This window comes from Nyctereutes procyonoides, unplaced genomic scaffold, assembly GCF_905146905.1.
Source record: "Nyctereutes procyonoides isolate TBG_1078 unplaced genomic scaffold, NYPRO_anot_genome, whole genome shotgun sequence".
Taxonomy (NCBI): Eukaryota; Metazoa; Chordata; class Mammalia; order Carnivora; family Canidae; genus Nyctereutes; species Nyctereutes procyonoides.
In genome coordinates this window covers 35,073,021-35,096,300 of record NW_026575020.1, presented here as the reverse complement: position 1 = coordinate 35,096,300, position 23,280 = coordinate 35,073,021, and the positions used below count along the sequence as shown (strand labels likewise).

The window sequence follows — 23,280 nt, the reverse complement described above, 5'->3', positions numbered from 1 at the left end:
GGGAGCCGGCTGGACAGCTGGCAGAACCCCAAGGCCCCTGGGAAGGAATCTGGGGCGGGGTAGGGGCTGCGGGGGAGACATGCTGCTCTGTGACCCAGGGCAGGGGGCTGGCTGATGGGTTACATGTGTCGGGGGGACCCAGCAGGGCAGGGGGCTGAGCCCAGGGTCAAAGTGGGGGCAGGGAGGCCCGGTGCGTGTGCATTTGGAGCTGTTCCTGTTTGCTGAGCACACAGGCGGGTGCTTGGCCCGGTGACCCTGCTGAGCTCTGCCTGGGACCCTCACACTCACATCCACTCACATATGTCTGCTCACACTCATGTGCTCATCCACACACCCCCACATACCTACTGACACTCGTACACTCACATTCATAACACATCATTCATACGTGTGTGCTCGTCTGCACACACACACCCACTCACGCTTATGTGATCACCCTCACACACACTCACATTCACAATCTAGTCACTCATACACACATGCACACTCACATACATTTGCTCACACTTATGTGATCATCCACACACACACATCTACTCACTCACATGATCACCCACACACACTTGTGCTCGCATTCACACACTCTAGTCACTCATACACACGTTCATGCATACTCACATACATCTGTCATACTCATGTGCTCATCCACACATTCATGCATCTACTTACACTCATGCTCATCCACACACGCTCACACTCACACACATCTGTCTACATCCATACACACTCACATACATCTACTGACACATGTATGTGCACCCACACACTCACATCTACTTACACTCATACGCTCATCCACACACACTTACACCCTCACACAACTACCCACATTCATACAGATACATTCATACACACATATCTGCTCATGCTCACGTGCTCATCATGGACACACACACATCTACTTACACTCATATGTTCACCCACCCGCACTTACATTCACACAATCTAGTCACTCATACATTCAACACACATTCATACACACTCACATACTTCTGCTCACACTCATGTGTTCATCCCCATACTCACACACATCTACTTACTCATGCTCATCCATTCATACTCACACCCACACACATCTACCCACATTCATACACTCACACACATTCACACACACATACATCTATTCATACTTGTGTGCTTATCCACGTACACAATCTACTCACACTCATATGTTCACACACACACTTATACTTACACCTATCTAGAGACTCATACACTCACATACATCTGTAGACTTGTGTGCTCATCCACACACACATCTACTCATACTTGTGTGCATAAACACCTATACACGTGTATATGTGCAGTCATACACACTCACATTTACTCATAGTCACCCTTACACACATCCACTTAGTCATATGCTAACTCTCACATGCACACATTTACTCAGATAAATTCATACTCACCTTCACACTCACCTCCACATACCCACACACATCTACTCACACATCTATTCACATGCCTGCACCCACAGTGATGTCCACATACTCACCCTCACACATCTACTTATAGTCATGTTCACCCTCATTCGTTTACACTCATACATTCACGCACATCTACTCACTCACATATTCATCCTCACAAACCCACACACTCACTTGCACACTCAAACTCACTCATACAGTTGCACTCAAGCATGCACACACACACACACACACACACACACACACACACCTTACCCTGAGCCAGCGTTCCTTCTGTCACCTTGTGCGGCACCAGGCATACAGGAGGGGTTCCGGGATGTTTGTATGAATGAAGAAGAGAAGACTGAATGAGTGGATGGCAGTGTCCCCTCCTCCGTCCTGTGTTTCTGGGCCCAGCTCAGGACCTTGGTTGCCTGCTTGGGGAGACAGAACAGAGTAGAAATCACAAAATAAGCATTGGGTGCAGGCATGGCTCAGCCACTCACTAGGCAAATGCTGCCGCCTCTTTGTACCCTCGTGTCCCCCCCCCCCCCACTGTGAAACAGGGCTAAGCCTGGCCACCTCCCAGCTGGTTGTGCAGGCTCCACGAGCTCAGGTTGGCCACGTGCTTACAGGAGCTGTGACAGTCCTTGTGTGCAGCCAAGGCCACTCTGCTGAGAACAACTCAGGGCTGAAGTTCCCTGGGGGATGGCCTCTACCCAAGGATTGGGAAATGCCTGCCAAGCTGGCTCTCCAAAGATGTCCTGCCCCTGGGCCCTGTTTCCACACCGGGGGTGCCAGAGACCCATAGCGGCCCCAGATTCAGCCCATTTTGGGTTCCATTCAGCTTTGGTTTGCTCCATGCTGAGCTGTGGATTGCATAATCAGGGGAAGGAGAGGTCTGGGGTGGTCAGGGTGTTCCCAGTGGAGCCCCCCATCCTCCCCTCTGGGTCCTGTGGCCACCTCTGCTGGCTCGGTCTCCTGCTCCCCAGGTCCCCCACTCCTTGGGGCTCATGGGAGGGGAGAGTGGGTGGCCGGCTCTGGCCTGGGGCCCCTGGAGGGAGCAGGGTGAGAGACAGGGGAGGGAGGGGCGGCTGGTCAGCCCCGGGATGGAGGTCGCTGCTTTCCCAGCCCCCTGTGAGCTCACAGACATCTGTTCCAAATCCCAGAGTCGCCAAGCTGAGCCTTCCTGTCTGGGATGAAAGGCAGCAGCAGGGTCTGGCGGCTCCTGGCCCTCCACGGAGGTCCAGGGCAGCGGGCAGGCTGGGGGAGGTGCCTGGGCAGCAGGGATGAGAGACACTATTGGTGGGGCTCCCCGCTAGTGCTAAGTACCCCAGCCCCGCCAGAGTTCTTTTACAGGCAGGGAAACTGAGGCTCCCAAAGTAAAGTCTATTGTCCAGGGTCTCTCAGACAGTACTTGGCAGGCCCTGGGGTCCTGCCCAGATGGTGCTGCACTTGGGAACGATAAGCTGCTGGGTTAGGCTGGTCTGAGCCTTGGCTTTTGGTGAGGGTGGAGAGAATCTTCCTTCTCACTCCAACACTTCCTTGGATTTCTGAGAATCTCCTGCAATAACAGGAAAATCGTTGAGTTCCTGAGCTAGTGAGCGCTGAGCTGTCCAGTGGGGGGGTGAGGGGAGTTGCAGGAGAAAGCAGGTGGGCTCTTGCCTGCCCTCTCTCTCACTGCAGGTCCCACAGCTCGTGTGCAGGCCTTCTCTGTGCCTTTTGCAGTCCAGCTGGCTGCCCACTGTTGACTGAGCCTCGACTGTGCTGGCCTTCGGGTATGTCCTGCCAGGAGACAGGTGAAGCCCAGGATGATGTGAATGAGAATTTATGCTCTGGGAACATACTCAGTGTCTGCGGAAGCTGACAGAAGAGCAAAGGACGTTTCAGGTCAAGGGGGAGATTGCTGTGTGTGTTCTTGGACCTGGCGGCCTGGATGGCTGGAGCGGAGGGGACCAGGGGGAGACCCTGGGGGCTGGACGTCAGGAGGCCCCTGCCGGGCCCTGCCAAGCCCCTGAGCCAGCTGGGTGTCCAGAGCTTTGGCTGCATGGCGTCTTCCTTTTTGAGTGGGCGGCCGTGTTTGCGTTGGCCGGGGCTGGGGCGGGGGGGGGGGGGGCTGCGGCCTCCTGCCTTCTCCCTGGAGGTTCTGGCTGGAATGCTGGGCTCTATGCGGATCGAGGGTCAGGGCAGCAGCCTTGCTTGGCCTCCGCGCACAGAAGCAGCCACCCCGCAGCCCCTGGGCCCAGCTGGTCCTGGCCGCCTCCCCCTGGTCTGGGCTCCTCAGGACCCACCGGATTCGCAGGAGCCGGAAGTCCCAAAGTCCAGTTGAGCACCTACCATGTGCTGGGCTCTGTGCCAGGCCCTCGGGATACAGCAGCGCGCAGGCCGCTGTCGGCCCCCCTCAGCTTAGAGGGGCCCTCCTCTGGGCAACCCCCTGTCTTCACAGAGGGTTGTGCTGCACTGGGGTTTGGGCATGTGTCCATCCCTTGCTCTGGGATGCAGAGGGAATGCCTGTCGTCACAGCCTCACCATGGCACTCGGCACAGGCCCCCCACGCCCTGCGCAGGGGCAGCTTGCTGAATGTTGGTGCGGTGAATGAGGGGCACAGCAGCGGGTGTTTAGCCTCGGACATGCCATGTGTGTGCTAGAACTGTTCCCAGTGCTTTGCAGGCGTTTTAACTCCTTAAGCCCTGTTATTATGCCCGTTTAGCAAAACAATTAAAAAAGGAAAGGCAGATGAGGCACCGCGTTCATGTCACTTGCCCACTTAAGGCCCCAGGAGGTTAGGTATTTTGCCCAAGGCCCCAGCGCACGTAAAGGGTGGAGCAGATGTGAACGCCAGCTCCTCGTGGCCACAGCACGTTCCCTTGTTGGGAACCAGGGAGCAAGTGCAGCAATGCATGAGCACAGGATTCAACAGTGTTCCAGATACATCCCGAACTCCTAAGCTGTGGCATTCCCAGAGGCCCCAGCCCTCCCCCAGGTCCCATCCCTCCATCCCGCTCCAGCCACCTCCCCCTCCCTTCCCCTGCCCTCCCGCCATCAGAAGTACTCTGGCTGTGCCTGTGGGGATCCCAGGGGGACATTCAGGACTTCCCTCTGCACCTTTCTCCCAGTCTCTCCCCCTGAGCTCTTGACCAGGTAAGGTCCTCCTGAATGTCAGCCCTCGGATGTCACACAGCCCTCAAACCTAGGGTCCAGTCATTGCAGCACTCCTCACCATAGCCAGGGCAGAAGCAACTCAAGTGTCCATGGAGAGATGAACAAATAAGCAAAACGTGGGATATACATGCAATGGACTGTCGATTAGCCTGGGAGAGGAGAGAGGTTCTGGCACCTGCTACGTGGAGGAACGTTATGCTAAGAAGGACAAATGCCATGTGATTTCACTTATATGAGGCCCTTACAACACCCTAATTCTAGAGACAGAAAGTAGAATGGTGGGTGCCGGGGGCAGGGAACGGGAGGGAGTGGGAAGTTTTTCGTGGGGTGAGGACTCTCAGTTCGGCAAGGTGAAGAGAATTCTGGAGGTGGATGGAAGTGAGGGCTGCGCAACGGTGTGAATGTACTTACTTCTGGTGGCCTGTGTACTTCAGCGTGGGTAAGATGGGGTGCCTGGCTGGCCCAGTCAGAAGAGCATGCAGCTCTCCATCTCAGGGTTATGAGTTCAAGCCCCATGTTAGGCATAGAGGTGACTTAAATTAAAAAAAAAAAAAAGTAGGTGGCTCAGTCGGCTAAGTGTCCAACTCTTGATTTCAGCTCAGGTCATCATCTCAGGGTCATGAGATTGAGCCCAATGTTGGGCTCTGCACTGGGTGTGGAGCCTGTTTATGATTCTCTCTCCCTCTCCCCTCCACTCACTCTCATGTGTGTGCTCTCTCTCTCTCTCTAAAAAAAAAAAAAAAAAAAAAAAAAAGTTGAGATGGCAAATTTTATGTGTATTTAAAAGTAAAAAGGGGCAGCCCAGGTGTCTCAATGGTTTAGTGCTGCCTTCACCCCAGGGCATGATCCTGGAGACCCAGGATCGAGTCCCGCATCGGGCTTCCGGCATGGGGCCTGCTTCTCCCTCTTCCTGTGTCTCTGCCTCTCTCTCTGTCTGTTTCTCGAATAAATAAATTTTAAAAGATCTTAAAAAAAATAAAATAAAAGGAAATTAAAAAGGAAAGGCATCCTTCTCCCATCTCTCCATGCACCAGGGCAAGAAATTTGGGTGTCAACTGTGATTCTTCCCTCTTTTGCCTTCAGCACTCACCAGGTCACTAGATCATTCTCTGGAATAGCCTTCATGTTTACCGTCCTCTCCACCATTTTCACTGAGCTCCTCTTCTGTTCCTGGACTTATTGCAGTGGCCTTGAATGCCTTGCCACCTCCCTTTGCAAATGGGTCATTTGTACGTTTCAGTCACATCGCCGATCAGACCTGAGAATCCTTCTTAACACAAAGCCCTAGGCAATAATCAATCAGATGAAACTATTTGCTCTTTCCAGGTTAGACAGTGTGCTTGACAATCTTGATTCATATTTAGGGTGTAGACTCTTGGTTCAAAGATAAGAGAACCGTGATGGGCCCAGTTCTCAGTCAGCCAGGCTCCCATGGCACCTGGCATTGTGCTCATGGGGATTCCCTAGCTCCTCACAGGACCCACTGTGCCCCAAATTGCCAAGACCTGGGGTGGGAGAGGAAGACAGGAGCAGCGAATGACTGTGATAGGGCCAAGTGGTTCCCCTGTAGGCTGGGAGCAGCTCTCCCCACCTGGTTCTCATGCCCGCAGTGGGCAGGGTGGCTTCGCCCACACATTCCCAGCTCAGCTCCCCACCCTGCCCCATCCAGCCCCACCCCCGGGCCACTGCTTCCCAGATGGCTCCAATTAAAGAGCTTTGTTTTGTTTCCACTTTCCCAAAATAAGCTGTGTTCCGAGCGCGCTCTGCTTGTCGGTGCCGGATGTGAGCGGCTTGGTTTTGTGACCGCCCTGGTGTCATTCCTGATGGGCTTTATGCCCCAGCTGGTTGGAGAGGACGTGCTTGGTGCTGGTTTGGGTGGCCTCCGCAGTCTCCGTGGGTGCCAGCACCTCCTTCCCGGGCAGCCCCTTGTGTCTGGGCACCCACAGATTCCTGAACAGAGGGTGGCCTAGTTCAAGGCCGTAACTCTGGGGGCAGACAAACCTGCAGTCAAGTAGAGACATAGCTAGATTCTGCGTGACATTGAGCGAGGCCCTTTCTCCTGCCTAAGCCTCAGGCTCCCTGTTAGTAAGACGGGCACAGTGATGCAACTGTTTGAGGTCTTAGCCTTAAGGTGCTGAGTAATGAATGTACTTAACACGGTGCCTGGCACATAGTAAGTGCTTACTAAATGCTGACTGTTCTGCAACAGATGCATTCAGGGGTTGTGGCTTGCAAAATATCAGCGGCATCGTCAGACCTGCCTGCCTCAACCCATTCACTGGATCATAAACTCCTTGAAGGTACAAATCATGCTTCACCTTTACTTGCTCATATGGCAAGCATTTGTTGAGCACCTACTGTGTGCCGGGCACTGTGCTCAGCTCTAAGGAGTCCCATACCCAGTCCCAAGAGGGTCACAAACTAGTGGAACAGATGGGCAGATCTTTTGAGAACTGGATGAAGAAGCCCAGGGAGGCTGCGGGGGGGGGGGGGGGCACTGATGAGGGGGGAGTGGCCATGAGCCAGGAAAGGTGGGAAGAAGGGCATTCCACACTAGACTCAGGCTGGGGTATGTGGTCCGTGGGCTAAGCCAGAGGGATGAGCAGGGGTGCATGGGAGCCAGCCAGGTGAGGAGGAGAGGGAACAGCATTCAGGTAGGGGGAACAGCATATTTGGCTGCTAGGAGGCAGATCTATGTGCTCCCAAGCAGTGTTGTCCCTGTTAACAGTTGGGAATGACATTTTGGCCCAGTGTTCCTAACAGGAACACACCTATCTTAATCACCCTGAAGCCTCATCATCCCCTGGAGCGTGCAAGGGTATGAGTAGAGGCTGCGAATTTAATTCTTGTCACTGCTTAGAAGATCTTGGGGCTGCTTCCTTCCCCAGCTTTTGGGTTGCCTTTGGCAGAAACCTTTTCATCACAAAGCTGGGATTAAGCTGTTTTCTTGGCCCTTCTAATTAACTCTTGTAACAAAAAGTCCCTGCTGAGTGTCTGTGATGTTCCTGTGTCTCCTCTCACCTCCTGGCTTGGCAAGGAAGAGGAAGAGCCGTGATGCTTCCTAGTGCGTGATGTTGCTTCTTTGCATGAAATCCCAGCGACTGCCTTTTTCCGATCACGCTTCTAGCTGCCAGCTACCTTTTAAGTGGCTCCAAGCTCCCCTCCCGCGATGTGTCTGGCTGCTAGATGTTTACAGAGGAGTCTGGGCCGTGGGACCCGCTGCGGCCTCCACCCCGCATGCTCCCGTGAGTGCACATCTGGGCTAAGCCCCTGTCTGGCTCTGAAGCCTGAACCTCGGAACAGACGTGGCCACCAGGCTGCCCCCAGACACTGACTCGGTTTATGACACATGCTTTCTTTTCAGGGACTCGGAGTTACGGTGCCAAGCTGTGCCGTAACAGAACTTTGAAAAACACTGGAAACAGAACATGGCAAGGCGGTTGCTTTTCAAAAAAAAAAGATTTTTTTTAACGTGTTTTCTCCAGTTTTTAAATTAGAACAAGCTTTGTGAAAGAAAAATAGGAAAATGTAGAACAGTTGAAAAGGAAGAAATGCCACTTGCGGCCTCTGCCTGGAGGACACCACGCTGACTCGTTTGATGTCTCTCTTTTCTGTCTATTCTTCAGGGATTTTTAAATAATAATCTGATGATTCTGAACATATGATCTTATGTCTTTCAATTCAGCATTACGGCTTAAGCTTTCCCCGTGTCATACAAGCTCACTGCCAGCTGTTTTTCTACGGCTTTGGTCATCCTGTGAATTTATACCCTTCCATTTATTGGATGCTGATGATTCCTGTGTTTCTCCTTTTAAGAAAACACCTGGATGAACATTTTCATGCATTTAGTCTCCATTCCTCATTTGAATTCCCAAAAATGGGATGATTTCACCAGAGGCAGGGGATACTTCCACGGCTCTTCATCCGTGCCACCAAACTGCCTTCCTAAAGGGCCGATGCACGTAGATATGTTCCCTATTTTTTTGTTTTATTGTGTTAAATAGACATAACATGAAGCTTAAGCATCTTAACCACTTGTACTGTTGTGCAACCGTCACCACCATCTACCCACAGAACTTTTCCCTCTTAAACTGAAACTCTGTTCCTATTAGACATGGACTGCCCCACCACCAGCCCCTGGCCCCCGCCACTCCCTTCCCCATCACTATGAACCCAACGTAAGTGGAATTGTAGTATCTGTCCTTTGGTGCCTGGCTTACTTCACTCCACACAATGTCCCTGGGTTCCATCCGTGTTGTAACGTGTGTCCAGATTTCCTTCTTTTTCAAGGCCGGATGCTATTCCATGGTGTGGGTGAACCATGGTTTGTCCGTTATCCCTGGATGGACACATGGGTTTTCTTTCCACTTTCTGGCTGTGGTGAATAGGGCCACTATGAACATGGGTGTGCAGATGCCTGTGCAAAATCGTGCTCTCAGTTCTTTGGGGTATGTGCCCAAATCGCGGGATCATAGAGTCCTTCCCTTTTCACCTTTTTGAGGAAGTGCCAGACGTTTTCATAGCGAATGCACCATTCTATGCTCCCATAAACCATGCTACAAGGCTTGTGTTTCTCCACCTCCTCGCCATCACTTGTGAATAGATGTTTTTTTGTCTCGAATCATGGCCATCCTAATGGGTGTGAGGTCTAGTTTTTTGTGTTTTTTTTTTCAAGATTTTATTTATTTATTCATGAAAGACAGTCAGAGACACAGGCAGGCAGAGGGAGAAACAGGCTCCCTGCAAGGAGCCCAATATGGGACTCAATCCCAGGACCCCAGGATCACACCCTGAGCCAAAGGCAGACGCTCAACCACTGAGCCACCCAGGCATCCCCAGTCCACCCATTAAAAGTGTAAGTGCATTTTAGTCTGCTCATAGAATTGTGTCCCCATCCCCACTGTCGCCTTTGGAACTTTTCATCACCCCCAAAAGGAACCCTGCACCTGCTTGCTGTGTCTGCCCCCCAGCCTCCACTCCTCCCACCAGGCCCTGGCAACCACTAATTAATCTACTCTGTTTTTATGGGTTCGCCTACTTGGGATGCTCAAGATAAGTGGAATCATATGATGTGCAGTCTTTTGTGATTAGCCTCTTTCGTTCGACCTACTGTTTTCGAGATGTATCCACGTTGTAGCATATGTCAGAACATCATTACTTTTTAAAGATTTTTGTATTCGTGAGAGACACACAGAGAGGCAGAGACACAGGCAGAAGGAGAAGCAGGTTCCCTGTGGGAGCCTGATGCGGGACTCGATCCAGGACCCCAGAGTCATGCCCTGAGCCAGAGGCAGACGCTCAACCGTTGAGCCACGTAGGCGTCCCAGACCATCATTACTTTTTATTGCTGAACACTATTCCACCGTGTGACATATCACATTTTATTGATTCATGTGTCAGTTGACAAACATTTGAGTTGTTTCCACCCTTTGGATATTATGAGTAATGCTGCTGTGAACAGCTGTGTGCATTTGCACAGACACATGTTTCCCCTTCTTTGCTTGCGCACAAGCCTCGGGGTGGAACTGCCGCATCCTGCGTATTCCATGTTGGCCTTTGCAGGAAGCACCGGGCTGTGTTCCACGGCAGCCACGCCATCTCGCATTCCCAGCAGCCGTGTAGGAGGGCTCCAGTTTCTCCACATCCTCGCCAGCACTTGTTTTTATCTGTCTTTTTTATTATATCCAGCTTAGGAGAGTGAAGTGGTGTCTCACGGTGGTTTTGATTTGCATTGCCCTGCTGGCTCATGATGTTGGGCATCTTCTCATGTGCTTATTGGCCAGTTGTGTATCTTCTTTGGAGAGATGTCTGTTTAGATGCTTTGCTCATTTTTTTTTTAAATTGGGTTGTCTTGGGATCCCTGGGTGGCGCAGCAGTTTGGCGCCTGCCTTTGGCCCAGGGCGCGATCCTGGAGACCTGGGATCGAATCCCACATCGGGCTCCCGGTACATGGAGCCTGCTTCTCCCTCTGCCTATGTCTCTGCCTCTCTCCCTCTCTGTGTGACTATCATAAATAAATAAAAAAAAATTGGGTTGTCTTTTATTGAGTCATAAGAGTTGTTTGTATAGTTTCGGTAAATCCCTTCTGAGATATGAATTTGCAAATATCGTCTCGCATCCTGTGGGTTTTCATTTTCTCAGTAACATCTTTAGAAACAGACAATTTTGACTCCGATGAGGTCCAACGTATCTCTGTCACTTGGGCTTTTGGTGTCACATCTAAGGAGCCTTTGCCCGGCCCAGGTCACAAAGATCTGCTCCTGTATTTTCTTCTGAGTTTTGTAGTTTCAGTGCCTACATGTGACCAAGATGCTTAAACAGGGGAGACTGAAGTGATGTCTCCTGGGTTGGTAAGGAAGACTGCAGACAGGGACAGAGGTGCGGCGAGGGCCAGGCCCCCGGGGGTATCTGGGCCCCAGGGCAAAGAGAAGAAAGCAGATACAGGAAGCAGAGGGACTCAAGCTGCCCTGAGGATGAGAGGCTACCAGCCACGGTAGGACCGGTGACCATTTGTTCACCTGTTCGTATATGTGTAGACACTCGTGGTGCCTGCTCAGGCACTGGGCACTTTGCAAGGTGCTAGGGTGGCAGAGCCTAGAAAGGAAAGACCAGGTGCTGGTCTGAGTTCCATCCAGTGAGGGAATGCAGGTTAATGAGCAGGTGGTTCTCTGGTGATGAACGGGGGAGAGGGGACAAGGAGCGTATAACAGCCAGCATTCACCTTCCAAATCAGCCTTTGATGTCTTGCCTGTTTTGCAGACATGCATGCACTTGCTTTAGAGGGGCTGATGCTTAGGGCCCCTGGGTGGCTCAGCGGTTGAACATCTGCCTTTGGCTCAGGGCTTGATCCCAGGGTCTTGGGATCGAGTCCTGCATCGGGCTCCCTGAAGGGAGCCTGCTTCTCCCTCTGTCTCTGCCTCTCTCTGTGTGTCTCTCATGAATAAATAAATAAAATCTTAAAAAAAAGAGGGGCCGATGCTCACCAAGCTGTGGAGGCTGCCCCCCCTGCCTCCCCCAGCCCAGCCACCCAGCCCAGAAACAGTCCCCCTCGGTCTCCCAGCGAGTCCTCTTCCAGAGTCCTCTTCCATAGCTTCCCATCCCCCAGCACTACTTGGTTCTTCTGTTCTTGTGGCACTGCTCCCTGACACCCCCTGAGCTCCGATGAGGGTATAGGGACCCTTCCCTCCCTGTCCACTCTGCTCCCTGCCCACAGCCTTCCTCCCCATCCCCGCCTCCAGCACAGCTCAGAATCACTGTGGGGGATCTAAATTCATTGTTGTGGCTCCTCCTGGGACACGATGGTGGGAGCTGGGCTTGGCGGAGAGGAAGGCAGGGTGGGGCCCAAGCTGGAAGCTCCCCCATTCTCTTGGTGTGGGCAGCGGCAGTGTGGGAGAGGGGAGTGGGGTTCAAGCTACTGGAGGAGGAGGCCCTGGGGGAGGGATGAGCAGGGGTCTGAGGAGCAGCCCAGGAGCATGACCCAAGAGGGGGGCTGCACAGAAGCCTGGGGGAATTGCCAGACCCCTGGCTGTGGCCATGGAGGGCTGTTGGTGAGGGAGCTTTCCAAGAGCAGTGTCCGTGGAGCAGCCCAGAGAAGCTGAATTGCAGTGGACTGCAGGCCAAGTTGGGAGGTGAGGCCGTGGAGCCAAGCAGATGCAGACTTCTCTTGAGAAATTTGGACCAAAAGAGTCATTAGATGGACACTGGAAGAATAGAGGGTCCTGGGAGGGTCACACTGGGACTTAGGGGAGTTGGAACAGGGTGTCTCTAGACTCCAAAGGTATGAAGTCACTGGAGAGGAATGAGCCCAAAGACCCAGGTGGAAGGATTGGCTTTGCTGGGGTGTAGTAAAAGAAATAACTTTCTAATGGTAAAGCAGCCTTCTTCAGGATGTGGCAACATGGTGTTGCTAGAGATATTTGAGCAAAAAGAGTTGGCTGCCCGTCAGGGGTCTGACAATGCAGGTTCCCATGCAGGGAGGCAAGGTGGCTGAAGCAAGGGATGGCAGGTACCCAGGAAGCTCTCCCTCTGGGTCCGGTGCCCCTGACAGGCATCACTCATTGATCATGGCACTGCAAGCACGGCGCTCCAGACAGCCTCTAACCTCCCACCCAAGAGAGTTTACACAAGGCCGCCCTCCCACTGTCCCTGCGCCAGGACTCTGACCCCTCCCTTCCCTGCTGTAAAATGGGTCCCTGCCTTCCTGCTGCAGGGAAAGCTTACGAGATCACCTACGTGAGGCTGAAGTTCCACACCAGCCGCCCCGAGAGCTTTGCCATCTACAAGCGCACACGTGCCGGTGGCCCATGGGAGCCCTACCAGTACTACAGTGCCTCCTGCCAGAAGACCTACGGCAGGCCCGAGGGTCAGTACCTGCGCCCTGGCGATGACGAGCGGGTGGCCTTCTGCACCTCGGAGTTCAGTGACATCTCCCCACTGAGCGGTGGCAACGTGGCCTTCTCCACCCTGGAGGGCCGGCCCAGCGCTTACAACTTCGAGGAGAGCCCTGTGTTGCAGGTCAGAGAGGAGCGGGCTTGGTGGGTTGGGTCCTCAGGACTGGGGGAGCGCAGGAAAAAGTGGGAGGATGCAGGGCTTCCTATGGGATGCCACAGTTTTCAGACCTCAAACAACAGAGGCCTTGGTGGCGTCTCAACGTGTTGTAGATGCCGACAGTGAGGTTGATGCAGGAACCCCTGCGCAGCCTGCAGCAGCAGAGCCCTGGGGCTCCTGGGGGCCCTGTGACAGCCACCAGCTCTCCTGGCCCCTTCCTGACGTGGGTGGGGAGGCAGAGGCCTGGATGGCAGAGAGTGTTTCCCAGGGCCACACATGAGTTCATGGAAGGGCCCAGACCAGAACCTAAGTGTCCTGACTCCTTACTGGGGCTCTTTCTAGAACCTTCTAGAACACCCTTCGGAGGGCCTTGCTTCCTTCTTCTGTGTCCCCAAGGGTTTTTATGATGATAAAATGAGAAACGAGAAAAGAACATAAGTTTAGGAATCGCAGTCCTGGTTCTGTGCTTTAAGGTGGCACTGCGCTCTCCAGAACGTCCTGCAGTGACAGAAATGGTGTCTGGCTGTGCCCTCCAGGGTGGTGGCCACTACCCACATGTCTAGAGTGCTAGGAATGAGACTGGCATGACCGAGGAACTCAATTTTTAAGTCTGGTTTCATTTTAATGAATTTTCATTTAAACTGCTTGATGTCAGCAGTCAGCTCTAACACCGCCAGCACAGTGCTTGGCACGTAAGAGGTGCTCAATCACACTTTTCAGGGAAGAGCTCCAGGTGGCTTACCCTTCTCGTCCTCATGGCCAAGAAAGAATAGCAGGCTTGTAGCTGTGTCCATTCACACAGGCCCCCCTGTCCAGCCCACCCAGGTCTGCCCAGGCTTGTGGCCCTACCAGTTTTGGCACCCAGACACGTCCTTATTCCTGTGTGTCAGTGACCTTTCACCTACAGATGTGGTGGTCTGTGCGATGTTTCTGGGCACTGGACAGCCCTCTAGTCTACTTCCCTGGGTTTCCTGTGCTGAGAAAGACAGCCATCCCTTCCCTTGACAGGTTCAGAACGTTCCCTTTGCCAGTCAGCGATAACGAGGGGGCAAGGGTCAGAATTCCTGTTTATTTCTAGAGGGAACACTTAGGCCCAGAAAGAAATTGTGTTCCTGCCAGGGCTGGTTTGGGGTCGCCAGGACCTCCCTCAAGTCTAGTGATTCTCTTGAAGGACTCACAGAACTCAAGAAATCCGTGAAACTCAAAACGGACCAGAGGTGCCTGGAGCAGGGTCCAGGGAGGACCGGATGTGGAGCTTCCCGTTGTCCGATCCTGGTAGATTCACGGCGACAGCACTTATTTCTCCCAGCAACAATGTGACAGTGTGCAGAGTATTGCCAACAGGGAGGCTCCCCTGTACCCTGTACCCTGGAGTTGGTCACATAGACGTGGCTGATGGCCTGCATGGCTGACTGTGACCGTCGTCAGCTCCCCTAGAGGGCAAGCTGATCCCATGTGGCCCAAGGCACCCCCTAAACCAGTTGTTAGCATAGACTGGAGTGACCCAAGACCGCAGGTGAAAAAAGACACTCTTCTCAAGCAGGGTATTCTGAGGGCTTAGAAGTGACCTCCCAGGAGCAGGGGGCAAAGGCCTGACCTCTCTTTGGGCAAGGCTAATCCTTCAAGGTACAGAATCACACGTCCAGATGCCCAGCCCTCCTTGTCTCATTCAAAATGGTCACATGTCATCATCATGATTCTGTTTAAAATGACAATTTCTTCCCTACGGGGCTCCAGACTGTAGATTACAAATTATTAGCCAAGGTCATCTGAAGATGAACAGAGGGCCAGACCCCCCATTCCTGGGTCTGAGCCATCACCCCGGAGCAGAGGCTCAGGCTAAGGCCCCTCTCTGACTTGCTGTCTCATATGTGCTGGACATTGTCCCTGACAGAGAAACAGTGTTTTCAGAAATGCTGCCCCCTACCCTCCCCTGCTCCCAGGGGGGAAGCGGACAGATGAAAGGCAAGCCCATCTTGCCCTTCTGTCCTCCCCTCCTGGCAGCTCTGGGAAGGTGCTTCCTCTGAGGACTTGGAGCATTCCAGGGTGAGAAGTAATGAAAGACGTGGGTGCGTGGCTGCTGGGTCTTGGGTCCCTCTGTTCCCCATGAAGCAGAATCCAGCCACCAGATCCGAGTGGCCACCTGAGCGTCTCTGCTGTAGGGTGCTGGCCGGAACAGGGGCTCCCTGCCTCCTGCATCTTAATGCCACATCCCAGACCGCAGGTCTGTGTAAAGTCCACCCAAGACCCCACCCGTGGTTTTAGCTGGGGCCATCACAAGCTGCAAAAGCCCGTTGTACGTCACAGATGTGGTTTGCGCTAAAATGACCTTTAAGGCATCGGGGAGTGCCTCATACGACTTGGGCTGAGAGAACCAATTCCCCTTCTCTCACCAGCCCACAACTGTGCACACTCTCCAGCCCCAGGCACCAGCTCTTTGTTCGTCAGCTGACCCAGGGACCTGCCGCATCCGCACCACCTGGGCTTTTGCTAGAAGTGCAGAAGCCCAGGCCCCACCCCTGACCTCTGCATCAGAGGCTGCATTTTAACCAGATCCCTGAAGGCACACTGACATTTGCCAGGTGATTTGCGGGGTGTCGGAGCACTTATAAGCCCTGCTCAGTGCTGACGCTCCCGCTGAAGTATTTCAGGTGCTGGACCCTCCCTCCCCAGCAGAGACATCCTTGGGCAGAGGTCCCAGGCCCTGGCAGTGGGCTGACTGAGCCACTGAGTTTAGAGGGAGCAGCAGAGTCCCGCTGGCCTGCGTCATGCTGGGGCCCAAAGACAGACTTTGCCAGAGTTTGTTTCAGCCCTGATGGGCCTGATTGCTAAACCAGGAGCTCCTGGGCTGAATTAAAATGCTGATTAAAATTCAGCCGGAGCTGCCTCTGTGTACCTCTGATTATAACAGCAGGCAGATGAAAATGTCAGCCTTCCCGTGCCTTCTCCCCTTCCTCCCCGCCATGCTCTTCCAAGGGAAGGTGTCATTCAGCGATCAGCAAGTATTTACTGAACACCTGTGACGAGCCAGCCAGAGCCTGGGGGCTGGGGTGCCGAGAGAACAAAGGGCCCCAAGTCCCTGCTCTTGTAGGGACAGATGTCACCTGGGGCAGGTGACTTGCTGCAGGAGCCTGTGCATTTGGGGACCTGCCCACTTCAGGCCCAGCTGGGCACGGGGACATGTCCTCCTTCTGCTCAGCTCTTAGATGGGGGTGCAGAAGCCGTTGGGAGAGGTTAAGTGACCAGCATGACAAGTTATAGGATGGGCTTCCTCAGCCCTGCCCCCCAGCACCTTTGCTGGCCACTTACTGAGCATGTGCCAGACCCCATGCGCCACTGCTGACGTTGGCTACCCTCTAAACACCCTTGTGGGGTTGGCACAATCCCTTGTTCCATTTTACAGATGGGGAAACCAAGCCTTCAAGACATTGAGTAACTGTCTAGAGTTGCATAGCCAGTAAGTGGCCTGGCACCTGGACCTGCTCAATCCCAAAGCACAGGCTCCTTATTTCTGCACCGTTCTCGGGGATTTATCTAAAATCTAATAAGATTTGTTTAAGCTTGTCCCTGGGTCCTAGGAGACCCCACTCCCCTCCCAGGGCAGCCAGCTGGACCTTCACACAGAACAGGGTGAAAGCAAGTACTCAGGAGCCTACTAATGCCTTCCTTCCTCCATCCTTACCCCACGCCCCTCAGGAGTGGGTCACCAGCACTGAGCTCCTCATCTCCCTGGATCGGCTCAACACATTTGGGGATGACATCTTCAAGGACCCAAAGGTGCTGCAGTCCTACTACTATGCTGTGTCTGACTTCTCTGTGGGTGGCAGGTAGGTGAAAGGTAGGATGGCGGGGCCTGGGACCCCAGGACCCCAGAACTCTGAGCATGAGGCAGGAGGCAGCAGCCATATGGGGGTCATCCAGTGGCTGCCGTGGAAGGTGAAAAAGCCACATCATGATGCATCAGCAGGAGAGAGTGTGAGGGCAGGATCCTGTCCCCTGGGCCTGGCATTCGAGGCCTTCATAGCCAGCAGCATCACAGTTTCTACTTTTCCTGCATCAGCTGTGTTTCCACCACCATGTACAGGATATGCTAGGCCTTTGCACCTGCTGATCCCCCTGCCTGCAGATCAGTCCCTGCCCCTCCTTCCCTCATCTCTTTCCCTTTTTTCTTTTACTTTTTCTTTCCTTTTTGCATCCTACAAGTACACTCATTCTTTTTTTTTTTTTTTAAGATTTTATTTATTTGTGTGAGAGAGCATACAAGTGTGTGGAGAGAAGCAGGCTGCCCGTTGAGCAGGAACCCGATGTGGGGCTCCATCTCAGGATCATGACTTGAGCCAAAGGCAGACGCTTCACCGACTGAGCTCCCCCAGGCACCCAAGTACACTCATTCATGCCACAAAGGAAGTGGCACTTATAGGAGTGTCTGGCAGTGGTCCAGGCTCCCACCTACACCCAGACTGGCATTCTATCTGATGTATACTTGCTCCCAGTAAAGCTGGTTAGGGGGGACTGTGGGCAGGTGCAGGACTTGAAGCTTTCAAAGCTTCACTTCTTTTAGCAGCACTCCTGACTTTACAAAGCATGAAGTCCATTCACCCCACTTCTGCCCCAGTCTCCTAGGGACCTTGGGTATGATAGAGCTTCACGGGGACCCAAACATTTTTTTTAATTTTTATTTATTTATGATAGGCACACAGTGAGAGAGAGAGAGGCAGAGACACAGGCAGAGGGAGAAGCAGGCTCCACGCACCGGGAGCCCGACGTGGGACTCGATCCCGGGTCCCCAGGATCGCACCCTGTGCCAAAGGCAGGCGCCAAACCACTGCGCCATCCAGGGATCCCCGGGACCCAAACATTTTTAATGAGACTTTGAGGCACTTCCGTGCAGATGAACAGCTCAGGCCACTCCAAAGCCCCACAGCTGACTACTTGGAAGGAGCCCTGAGTGAGCAGGGGCTGGATTTCTGCCCCTTGCTCCTGTGGGACCTGCCAGGCTCTGCCATCTGGGTCCCTAGTGCAGGCTCCATGTGCTGCTCCGGTGTTGGTCAGTACACGCTCTGGTTTGGTTAAGCGTCTCTCCTCTCCAAGAAGCAGAGGCCGCCCAAAGGGCAGAGGCCCAGTCTTGCTCCACCTCCCTGGCCTGTCTCCCATGTGGCTGCAGGTACTGTGTGCACACGGCGGGCTGTGGAACCAGGGGAGGCATAAGCAGTGTCTTCAGCATGAACGCTTGGGGGCTTCCTTCTTGGAAAGGAAAGAGGAAGACAGAGGTTCCTGCCCCGACCTCAAGGGGGTGGCCAACAGTGGTCAGATCACTCTCCCAAAAGCATGTCAGCATGCCCCGGAATAACGAGGCCGGGGCCAGGGCAGGGTGTGCTGGCAGTCGAGGAGACTACTCTGTGGCCGGGGGCCCAGCCAAGGTGGAGGGAGGCTGGCATCCCAGCCAGAGGGCCGGTGTGTGCTTCATCTGGAGATAGGTCAGGACCGTGGACTGAATTCATCCGTGTCCCACAGGCAGAGGGGAGCCTTTGAAGGGTTTGGCCAGGGTGGTTTTAAAAGGCCCCAGCCCCCGGCATCGCATGGGGAAGGATGAGAGGAGAGAGAGACAGAGATTGTTAGAAAGTGGCCTTGGGGGATCCCTGGGTGGCTCAGCGGTTTCGTGCCTGCCTTTGGCCCAGGGCGCAATCCTGGAGTCCTGGGATTGAGTCCCGCGTTGGGTTCCTGGCATGGAGCCTGCTTCTCCCTCTGCCTGTGTCTCTGCCTCTCTCTCTCTCTCTATGTCTATCATAAATAAATAAAAATAAATCTTTTAAAAAAAAAAAGAAAGAAAGAAAGAAAGTGGCCTTGGAGGGCAGGCGGGGAGGGCTAGCTGGTGGGTCCACAGGCTGTCTGGGATGGGAAGTTGGCCTGCTCTGGGGGTGATGGCCTGTGGGAGTGGGAAGCAAGGGGCTTCTGGAATTCAGGGGCGCTCAGGTACTATTCAGAGAGGTAGAGAGGTTCAGAAAAGGAACTGAGGGCCCAGCTTGCACTTGCAGTGTCTGCACCCTTCAGCCAAGGCTGGGCTGGGAGTGACGGGGAAGTGGGGGTGTCCGGGAGGGCTCCTCCACTCCCACACTGGGTTTGGGTCAGACCATGTGGGGGAGGGCGAGCTCTAGCTCCTCCTGTCCGGGGCTTCGGGCCAGAGAACATCTGGGCCCCAGCTGCCACAGCCAGACCACCCTCGGGCCTGCAGCCGGCTGGGGGGCAGGTGGGCCGGCGCCCTGAGTCCCGCAATGGCCTAGAAGAATTTCCTTCCTTCCCTAGGGGTCGGAGGGCTTCACGGGGGAGGGTGGTGTTTGCAGACCTCCTCGGAAACATGGGTGGTGCCTGTCTCTTGAGACTGCTGGGTGTCCACCTCAGCTTCTACCAGAAATGCTAGGGCATTACCTGCTTCCCTGGGGCTCCTGTGGAGGAAACAATGCCCTGTGCCCTTCCCAAGCCGTGTCCCCAGAGTAAACACCGGGGGCACTGGCAGTGGTCAGCAGTTTCTTAATGCCAGCTGAGGGCGGAGCATAGAATGCAGCTTATGGGAGCCACCAGGTGACCAGAGGGTAGTGTCTGGGAGCATGGGGTCTGCGTGGAGCAGAACAGGGTGCAAATTCTAGCTCTACCACTTAGCACCTGTCCTTTCGGGGCCTGAACCTCCATTTCCTCATCTGTGAAATGGGGGTGAGTGTGGTCCCTCCTGCCGCAGCAGGGAGGCTGCAGAGAGGAGGTATAAGCTGGGTCAGGGGTGGCACAGAGGAAAGCTAGAAGCTGAGATCATGGTGTCCCTAAAGCAGCTCAGTCTGGCCCCTGGGGGTTGTCCCAGAGGCACAGAGTCACTGGGGACCTGAGATGAGTTGGGGGCTGTCCTCCTTAAAGACCACCCTCTTTCTTGCCCCTATAGACACAAAGGAGGACTGTGTGAGTTAGCTGGCTGGCTGCCCCCTGCCTCCACCCCCCACCTGTGAGCTGCCCCACCTTCCACCCAGGGGACTGGGATGACTTCTTTCTGGGGCCCTCTCGGCTAGGGCTCCTTCAGCAGCAGCCTCATCAGCTTTGCCATTCCTAACTGGTGGCCTGGGGCGACCTGCGTGCCTCAGTTCCTTCATCTGTGAAATGGGGAGGCTAGGCGGCTTGTGGAGATGCAGTGGGGTCTGTCCGCACACACAGAGCTCCAAATAGCCCAGTGCAGCCAGATCTCTGCTACCATTGCCCACACCCCCGCGAGGCACATAGTGGGGTTTGCTATGTTCCCTATGTTCCCCATCATTGAGCGATAGAATCAGGGGCCACCTGGAATTAACCACTCCTTGGACGGTGCCTTCCCCAGTTCCTGGACCCCCTCTTCCATGTTCCCCCAGATGCAAGTGCAACGGGCATGCCAGTGAGTGCAGTCCCGATGGGGCAGGCCGGCTGGCCTGCCGGTGCCAGCACAACACCACGGGTACAGACTGCGAGCGCTGCCTGCCCTTCTTCCAGGACCGCCCGTGGGGCCGGGGCACAGCCGAGGCCGCCAACGAGTGTGTGCGTGAGTGTCCTGGGGCTTTGGGCACCGGAGGAGGCCATGGCTCAGGCTGGGAAGCAGCCTCCCTGAGACCTGGCAGTGGGGGCTGCACCCAACACTAACCCCCTGTGTCCCTGCAGGGATGAGGAGGGGCTGGGGTGAGAGCAGGAGGGGCTGTTTGTTCCTCAGTCTTTCCCCTACAAAACGCTCCCCCAAACCAAATCCCCTAGTGGAGGCCACTGCAGTGGGACTGCTGGGAAGCCCCCCTGCCCCCCCCCCCACTGTTCTTTGTTTCAGCGGCTCCAACCGCAGCTGCTAATCAAAGCCAGAAGGCCCCAGGTCCTGGGGGGCGCTGACCTGCCAACCCAGCCTCTCCCAGGGCCCCCCAGGCAGCCTTTTATGTCCTGGTCCCCTTGTGATGTGGCTCTGACCACCTAACCTCAGAGATGGGCTGGGGGGATGGTGCCATCATCCTTCTCTGGGACGTGGGGCTGCACGTGGGGTGGTTGGGACAGTCTGTTAACGTCCGCCCCAGCCCTCACCCCAGCTTCCCACGGTCTCCAAGCCCTACCCTGTCCCCCAGATGATCACCTGAACTGCTTCAGGCTCTCTTGTGTGTAGCTGGCCGTCACCAGGCAGGAGGAACATGTTCTGGGCTGGCTATCCTCTGGGTGGGCAGTCCCAGGCTTGGGTGGGGAGGGGACTCTCTTCTGTGAACAGGGTGGCACTGTCTGCAGGAGCTTCCCAGGGCCACTGTGGCTCTCGCAGGTTCCTGTTACCCTCACTGGCCTGCCTCTATCAGGAAGTCCCCCCTGGGGCCAAGGAAGATGTACTGGCTGGCTCACCCATTCTGGGACTGAGGCTGTCTCCCTGGTGGGTTCACAAAAGGCCAGACCACTTCTCCTGCCTTGTCCTTGCCCAGTGGTCACATCTTCATCCTCTCAGCCACCAGCCTGGAAGCCAGGCCTTCGCACCTGAGCCCTCGACACCCCCCTGGGTGGGCAGCCCTGAGCTCGGCCTCATCCCTGTCCCTCCAGCCCACCTGCCTGCGTCCTTCTCCGGAAGGCATGGGAGTCATGCCTTGGTGCCAGCCCTAGTTCCCCTCCTCCAGGCCTGAAGCTCTGGCTTCCCTGCTTACCAGCCTGCAGCCCTGCTCCCCCCACAGCCTGAGGCCCTAGTTAAAGTGCAAAAGCATAGTTATGCTCAGCCCCCTGTAACCCTCCCAAAGCCTGCCTTGCTCCAAGGTGAAGTCCATTGACCGTGGCTGCCTGGCCTTCCTGGATCAGGCTCTGCCAACCTCTTGACCTCCCAGCGGAGCCTGCACCCCTCCCTGTTCTGTCATTGTTCTGTTATGCCACCCATCGTGTGACATGCCGGCTTGCCTGCCCTGGCCCCCGACACTGGGCAGACCTTCTTTGGCTGTCCACAGATTATCCTCCTGCCTGGGACCCTCCCCGCCCGCACCTAGCCAACTCCTTTCAGCCTGTGGGGTCCCTCCTTTCAGCTCCCAGAGACTCCCTGCAGCTTTACACCTGTAGGATTTTCACTTGCTGGCTGCAGCTGGCCTCCATGACACAATGGGTGGTGCAGTGAGTGCTGCTCGCCAGCCCACCCACGCTGGGCTCACCGCGGGAGGGGAGGTGAGCCATCCTTAGTACACACTCCTTTTTTTTAATGAGTTAATGCCTGAAGGAGGGATGACCTGTATTTCCATGCATCTGAATGACCTCGTGGTCACCAGGGGCCAGATCCACGCAGTTACTATTGCTGAGAGGATCCATGAGACGTCTTGGAGTGAGCCACACCGCGATGCAAAAGGTGGCCGGTCATGGGCCATGTGTCCAGCTGTGCACTGTACATCCGGCTTGCCTGGGAGGGTCCTGTGTCTTGGTGCTCCCTTTACTCTCAATGGTCGGGGAAGAGCAACCAACTGGTTGCCATGTCCTTGATCGAGCTGGACCTGCACTTCATCCTTGGCCTTCCTGGGACTGCCTGCTCCCCCATCACAAGGAGGCGGGTGGGCACAGACCCCCTCCTGCCGTGCCACAGCCCCTCACGCGCAGCCCCCTGCCTCCTGCCCGCAGCCTGCAACTGCAGCGGCCACTCCGAGGAGTGTGTGTTCGACCGGGAGCTCTTCCGCAGCACGGGGCACGGTGGGCGCTGCCTCCGCTGCCGGGACCACACGGCTGGGCCGCACTGCGAGCGCTGCCGAGAGCACTTCTATCGCTGGAGCCCACGGACGCCCTGCCAGCCCTGTGACTGCCACCCGGCAGGTATTGGGCCCCGCTGCCTCGTGCCCGCCCACCCGGCCCCGATCGGGCCCCTACTGCCCTCTGCCCTTCCTCCCCCAGGCTCCCTGCGCCTCCAGTGTGATGCCTCAGGTACCTGCATCTGTAAGCCCACCGTGACGGGATGGAAGTGTGACCGCTGCCTGCCTGGGTTCTACTCACTCAGTGAGGGAGGCTGCAGGTAAGGCGGCTGGGGCAGCAGGTGTGGACGGAATGCCGGGGAACAGGAGGAAGGGGACGTAGCTGTTCTCCTCATTCTGCAGCCACCCCAGTCTCATTTAAGCGCTAGAGACACCAGTCCCTGGGGAATGTGAGACAGGGCATGAGTCCCATGGAAGCCCTGCTGGTC

At 55.1% G+C, this 23,280-nt stretch overlaps 1 protein-coding gene across 2 annotated transcripts in view; it reads left to right on the top strand.

Moving 5' to 3' along the window:
- The window catches only part of LAMC3 (laminin subunit gamma 3), a 59,314-nt gene that overhangs the window by 1,653 nt on the left and 34,381 nt on the right, over positions 1 to 23,280 (top strand). For both annotated transcript variants that reach the window (XM_055326632.1, XM_055326641.1), the window contains exons 2-6: positions 12,778 to 13,082; positions 16,812 to 16,942; positions 20,501 to 20,667; positions 22,728 to 22,916; positions 22,995 to 23,112. In XM_055326632.1, coding sequence (XP_055182607.1) covers positions 12,778 to 13,082; positions 16,812 to 16,942; positions 20,501 to 20,667; positions 22,728 to 22,916; positions 22,995 to 23,112 — 910 coding nt within the window. The remainder of the gene's footprint in view (positions 1 to 12,777; positions 13,083 to 16,811; positions 16,943 to 20,500; positions 20,668 to 22,727; positions 22,917 to 22,994; positions 23,113 to 23,280) is intronic.